Here is a 6,828-nt window from a genome sequence, read left to right on the forward strand (position 1 = left end):
TCTCAGCCCCCGTCTGGCCCAAGTCCGCAGCCCCCAGCCCGGCAGGTGGATGGGGAGGCTGGGGCCCGGGGCGCACCTGCGTCTTGGTAGTCAGCTGGATCACCGCCTTCCGGAAGTTCAGCTTGGAGTCTGCGGACCCCATATCGCTGGAGCCCGCTGCGACCCGGCCCCAGCTCCGACTTTGGCCCGGACTCCAGCTCCGCGGCCCCCGCTGCTCTAGCCCGAGCACCGCTGTGTGCCCCGCCCGCAGCCCGGCGTCCGCCCCGCCCTCCCTTGGCTCCGCCCACGATGCCCCGCCCTCCGCACCTGCCGCTCTGGCAGCTGGCCACGCTCTGAGTCCGCCCGGCCACCCATCTCTCTCCCCGGGCCTCCGCGCCCTTCCTCTGGGTGCCAGGGTGCTCCCCGCTCCACCCCCGACTGCCACCCGGTCCCCAGGACCCGAAGCCCTCCCAGCACCTCGCCTTCATCCCCCTTCTCAGCCAGCCTCCTCCACCTGGGTTTCCTCCTAATCAATGCCTTCCCCAGTCTATTTTATTTTTCCCTGAGCATTTGTTCTTCTGGTTCCCCTTTTCCTCACCGGTCCTGGCGACCTGGCTTCCCTGAGAATCCTTTGATTCCCGTTTCAGCATGTGTGTTGAAGGACTAGAATGTACCAATATTGTGTCACAGAGATCACAAGCCACACAACCTGCCCTTATTCGACAGTGACTGGAGGAGAAACCAGGAAATACCCGTGGTACAGCTGAGCAGAACTATGACAGGGACAATATAATAAGGTGATGATGATGATGTTCTCTCTGGCAACAAATATCTACCTCCAAGGTAGGTATTATCACACCCATTTTACACTTGGCGAAAATGAGGCTGAGAGCAGTTTGTGTATTTGCCCAAAGCCACACTGCTCAGAAACAAGTCCAGAAGAGCAAAACAAGTTCTGCTCCAAAAGAGGCCACAGAATCTTTTTTTTTCTTTGAGACAGGGTCTCAATGTGTAGTTCAGGCTGGTCTCAAACTCCTGGCAATCCTCCTGCCTCAGCCTCTTGAGTGCTGGGATTATAGGTGTGCACCACCATGCCTGGCCACAACATCATCTTGCACGCTGTGCCTGGTCTGGAGATCCTGTATGCTTCAAAAGGAGGTGACATTTAGCTAGACCAGGAATCCCGTGGGAGAAAACTGAGGAATGCACCATAAAGGTAGAGGGTGGGGCAGGTGCCGTGGGGGAAGACAGGGACATCACCGTTTCACCAACAAGCAGACCAATGCTGCAATTGTAGGATAGCTCCCTCCTTCCTTCTTGGTAAGTTCCATCACTTTCTTATCACTGTGAAATAATGAACAAATAGTTCTTTTATTTGACACTTTAAAAAAATCTAGCCCAGGGCAGGGGTAAGGTGAAAAAATGAGCACCAAGACCTGTCATGTAAAGGTACAAGATCCCAATGATGAATGTAACTGTACTGTATACCTAAAATGTACCAATAAACTCAGTGAGAAGAAATAAAAAAATAAAAAATCTAGCCCAGGGCCGGGGATTTACCTCAGTGGATCTGCCACCTGCCTCACAAGTGCAAGGTCCTGAGTTCGATCCCCGGTACAAAAAAAAAAAACAAAAAACTAGGCCATTATACAAACCTCTCAAACCCCTTTCAAGCCAGAATGGCATTAAGAACTGTGACCCTTGAGGCTGGGGATATAGTTCAGTGGCCTAGCATGCCTGAGCCTCAGTACCACAAATAAAAACAAACAAAATCAAAAGCCACTCCTCTAAATCTTAATCATTAGAGAAAGGCAAATGGAAACCACAATAAAATAACGTGGCATTGCCGTTAGAATGACAAAAAGCTGAAAACAGCAAATGAGAGGAGGATAAAAAGGAACTGAAGCTCTCTCATACACTGCTGGTGGGAATGCAAAATGGAATACTATTTTGTTTTTTGGTTTTTTGGTTTTTTTGAGACAGGGTCTCACTATGTAGTTGAGACTGACCTGGAATTCACTATGTAGCCCAGGCTGGTCTCGAACTCACAGTGATTCTCCTGCCTCAGCCTCCCGAGTGCTGAAATTACAGGCGTGCGCCGCCACCCTGCCCAGCTGGAATACTACTTTGGAAAAGAGTCTGGCAGTTTCTTCAAAAGTTAAATCCACAGTTACCATATGATTCCATAATCCCACTTAGGTATTTACCCAGGACAAATGAAGACACAGATTCACTTAAAAACCTGTGTGGTGGGCCACAAGTGTGGTGGCCCAAACCTGTAGTCCCAGACTTGGGAGGCAAGACAGGAGGCTCAGATCATGAGTTTGAGGCCAACCTTAGCTACACAGTGAGACCCTGTTTCAAAAAAACAAAACAGAGGGTGGGGGATTTGGCTCAGTGGTTCCATTGGCTGCTCTGCAAGCGCAAGGACCCAATTTGATCCCTGGTACAAAAAAAAAAAAAAAAAAAAGTGGTTGCAGCTCTTTCATTTCTCACCGCCAAAAACTGGAAACAACAAAATGGCCGTCAACTGAGGAACAAAGAAGCAAATCGTGGTTCACTGATAACAACGATGTGGGTGGAGCTCAAAAGCACGGCGCTAAGTTCAAGAAGCCAGGCACAGAAAAGCAACGTGCTAAATTATCATTAAGTGATATGACATTCTGGAAAAGGAAAAACCCTAGGGATGGGAAAGAGATCAGCCCTTGCCACGTGCTAGGAGTGAGGTAAGGAAAATAAGAATGGAAATGAGCAGACTTTTGGGGTGATGAAGACATTGTACTTATCAAAATTCATAAAACTACATGGCCCCAAACGGTGAGTGTTACTGTATGTAAGTTGCACCTCAACAAACCTGGTTTTAGAAAAGAAGACAAAAAGGGTCAAAAGTGGGCACCAACTGGCCACTCCAGTTGTGATTGTGAGCTCTGCCCACCACCCAGGGCCATTTCTGGGGTTTGCAGCCAGGGACTCCAAGTGACACCCAAGTTTCACTGTTCCCCGGGACCTCATTCCTCATGCCAGCTTTCCTGTGTGGATTTCCACAGGCCCAGCCGCACCTAAACTGCAGAGGTCTCCTCCTCCTCTGCCGAGATTCCATCCTCAGGAATCTCACACGGCCCTCACAGGCATGGAAAACATATGAACACTGTCCCGAGGAATTGGACCTCTAACATATATACGTAGGAAAATACCCATTTATTCCCATCATTTGTTTGGGTTCTCTAGGTTAAACTTCACATCCTCCTTAATTCCACCAGCAATCGTGTTTTTTAAATACTGTTTTCTAGTGAAGCACAGTAAAAGGGGTAGCAGTGAAATGGTCTTGTTACTAGGATTTGCTTTAAAACAATGCAACAAGGCTGAGAATGTAACTCAGTGGTTGAGCACCATGCTTAGCATGCACAAGGTCCTGAGTTTAATTTGTAGGACCAAAACAAACAAACAAAAATTGCAGCAAAGAAAGTAATTTATGCCAGTAGGTATGGTGTCACATGTCTAATCCCAGCACTTGGGAGGCTGAGGCAAGAGGATTTTAAATTTGAGGTCAGCCTGGGCTACACACATAGTGTATATGTGTATGCACATATACAGTATAGTGAGACTTTATCTCAAAAATAATAATAATAATAATTCATTCCACTATTCTCTTTATGTTTGTGTATGTTGGTAAAAACTTTTTATAGTAAATTTTTTAAAAGTCTGGTTGCATACATAGAAAATTTTTGGCAGGAAGTAAAACAGACCTATTGAATGTTTAAAGAAGTTAGTTATGACCAGATGTGGTAACACACACCTGTAATCCCAGCACTTGAGAGGCTGAGGCAGGAGGGTCACTAGAAGTTTGAGGCCATCCTGAGCTACATAGTGAGTTCAAGGCCAGCCTGAATTACATAGGGAGACTTTATCTCAAAAAACAAGAAAAGGGAGAATAAGGAAGGAGGAGAAGAGGGAAAAAGGTAGAAGAAGAGGAGAAGGAAAAGGAGGAAGGGGAAGAGGATGAAGATGAGGAGGAGGAAGAGGGAGGAGAAGAAGAGGAAGAGGAGGAGGAGGAAGTTAGTTATGCCTTCTCAATTTGATGATTCCCTAGCAGATTCTTAGCTATGATTTCCCCCATCAGAAACCTTGCTACATCTTCCCTTCCTGACCAGCATGGGAGGAAGACTCTCTGGCCTGTGGTTCCCATGGGCCTTCCTGCATCCCTTTTCAAGTTTAGTCATCAGTTATCCAACATACATTTCCTCAGTACCAGCTAAGTGCTAGTGCTAGGTATGGCTAAAGATGCTTGGATCGAAGCTAAAAAGGCAAGTTCCTACTGCCAAGGGAGAGACACTGGACAGCAATACAGGTCCTAGACGGTTATGGGGTTGAGAGTGGACATCTTTCCACATCCCTGGTAGAAACAGTAAAGAAAGACGATCTGGGGAGGCTGGGCTCACATCTGGAGGATAACTGAGTAGATATCAGTCAGGGCCTCGACAGGCAAGGGATGGAACACAGACAGAGTAACAGGAGAGTTATTCAAGGGACCATTCGCTATGAAGCACCCTGGGGCTAGCAGTCTTGGCCATCGTGTGCTAGAGCAATGGGAAGGAGTGGCTGTCAGAGCTCAGAGAAGGAGCACCTGCCGTAGGAGAGGTCCAGCAGGAGCTGTGCACTCCCAGGTCGGGAAGGGAGGAGGTGGGGAATAGGCCCCCACCTTCACTCCTCTCCTGCCTCCAATTCCCTGCCCATCAGGGAGACCCACGGAAAGCACAAGAACAAGGGAGACCACTGATGCTGCCCATAAAATCTCAGCCTACAGGGCATGGAGCACAGTGCAGGAGAGGGAAAGAGATCTTCATGGGCCAAGGGAAATTTCCAGCCTCCAGTTATTTGAGAAAGCAAGCAGAGGGAAGGCTCAGAGGTGTAGAGAGGCTGGCACATCCGGGGAACAGAAACACCTGCTTGAGGTAAGGTGTAGAGTGACAAGAGATAAAGTCTGAGACATGGGCCAGGCGTAGGCCATTAAGGGCTACGTCCAACATGATAAGGAGCTTTACTCTTATTCTCTGAGCAATAAAAAGCCTTTGAAGCAGAAGAATGATATCATCGGGTGGCATTGGGTGTTAGCGAATCATCTTGGCTGCAGCAGGAGAGACAAAGTGACCTGCATGCAGAGACAGCAGCTGGGACAGGAGCATTGATGAGGACTGAGCCAGGATGATCACAGAGAACAGAGGAAGAAGGTGGGCAGAATCCTGGAACTTCGTGGTCAATGTGATGTGTCCTAAGTGCCAAACGTTACGTATGTGGATATGTTTTTAAGATGTTCGTAAACCCATGTGTCTGTATTTCCAACAGAACCCAGCTGACGTGGCTGGTCTCTGCTCCCCAGTGTTTGGGGGGTCTCAGCTGGAAGACTAGCATGGCTGGGACAGGGGATAACTGGAAACAGCCAGGGCCGGACATCTAGAGGACTCTCCACTCACATATCTGGCACTTGTGCTGGGAAAAAACAAAATCTGGAGCTGGGCATGGTGGCACATGCCTGTGATCCCAGCACTCAGGAGGCTCAGGCAGGAGGATTACTGCAAGTTCCAGCCCAACCCGGGCTACATAGTGAGTTCAAGGCCAGCCTGAACTATATAGCGAGACTCTGCCTCAAAAAAAAGCTGGACTCGGCTGGGTCTGAAGATAAAACACCATGCAGCTTGAGCCTCTGCAGCAAAGATGCTGGGCTGAAAGTACGCACATAAAAAAAGGGGTGTTCCCAGAGAACAAGGAGGAACCCACATGGCCTTGTTGGGGGAGGCATGTGCGAAGTTCCACCATACTCTTGGTCAAATTAGTCACAAGGGAAGGGGCCCCAAGTGACCAGTAAAACTTGGGTGTCAGCCAGGCCTGGTGGCGCACGCCTCTAATCCCAGCAGTCAGAAGGCTGAGGCAGGAGGATCACTCTGAGATCCAGACCAGCCTGGACTACACAGTGAGTTCTAGGGCAGTCCCAACTACAAAGTGAGACCCTGTCTCAAAAAAAAAAACAAAAAACTTGGGTGTCATTTGCAGTCCCTGGTTGCAAACTACAGAAACCACCTATCTATATGATGTTACACCTAATAGCAAACGCTGAAAGGTTCTCATAGTGTTCGCATGGCCCAGCCACCATTCCAAGCACCTGGCTTGCAAGGTTAACTTCTGGAGGCCCCCAATCACCCCTGAGGAGGCGCTACAGGAGTAAGGATGGAAGTTGTCATCTAAAGGCCGCTCCACTGACAACAGGCCTAGAAGGTTCAAGCCGCAGCGATTCAAGGTAGATTTAGGGAAGCACTTCCTGCCCACAAGGACTGTGAGAATCTGCAGTAGTTCCCCGCTTTGGGGACGGAGAGTCATCTGAGACAAACTCAGGCCGTGTCTGGGGGAAGGGGAAGGGAGGCCAGATGACCGCTTCCATTCAGATACACTGACGTTTTACCCGACAGGCGCTGATCTCAGACTTGGTGGAAGGGACAGACGGGGAGACATTATTCAGCGTGGGATGCACCCAGCCCCGGAACACCCGCGTCTGAGGACAGTAGGGAGGCGGTGGAGTGTGGGGGGCCTGAGGAAGGATTCCGGGTGGCACCAGGTCCTTCGACCTCAACCCAGGATGCGCCGCAAGCGGGATCCGTTGACACCCGGAGACCCCAGAGGTGCGGGCTGGGCGCCCTCCCCTCCCCCAGCGCGGCTCTAGTGGCTGGGAGTGGCTGGGACCTGCTTACGTCAGCGCTGCCCGTCATTTCCGGCCAGCTGAGCTGGGCTGGGTGCGGAGGTGGAGGATCGAGGCTGGGGGTGGGCAGTGGCGACTGTGCAGCTGGCTGTCGCCTCGTG

At 49.9% G+C, this 6,828-nt stretch overlaps 1 protein-coding gene across 1 annotated transcript in view; it reads right to left on the minus strand.

Annotated features, from left to right (window-relative positions):
• The window catches only part of Hid1 (HID1 domain containing), a 20,307-nt gene extending 20,040 nt beyond the window's left edge, over window positions 1-267 (minus strand). Inside the window, exon 1 of the mRNA XM_010630754.2 lies at window positions 77-267. Coding sequence (XP_010629056.1) covers window positions 77-142 — 66 coding nt within the window. The 5' untranslated portion in view covers window positions 143-267. The remainder of the gene's footprint in view (window positions 1-76) is intronic.
• Between the last annotated feature and the right edge of the window lie 6,561 nt (window positions 268-6,828).

This window comes from Fukomys damarensis, unplaced genomic scaffold (assembly GCF_012274545.1).
Source record: "Fukomys damarensis isolate Sample0158 unplaced genomic scaffold, DMR_v1.0_HiC HiC_scaffold_23, whole genome shotgun sequence".
In the NCBI taxonomy this organism is placed as follows: domain Eukaryota; kingdom Metazoa; phylum Chordata; class Mammalia; order Rodentia; family Bathyergidae; genus Fukomys; species Fukomys damarensis.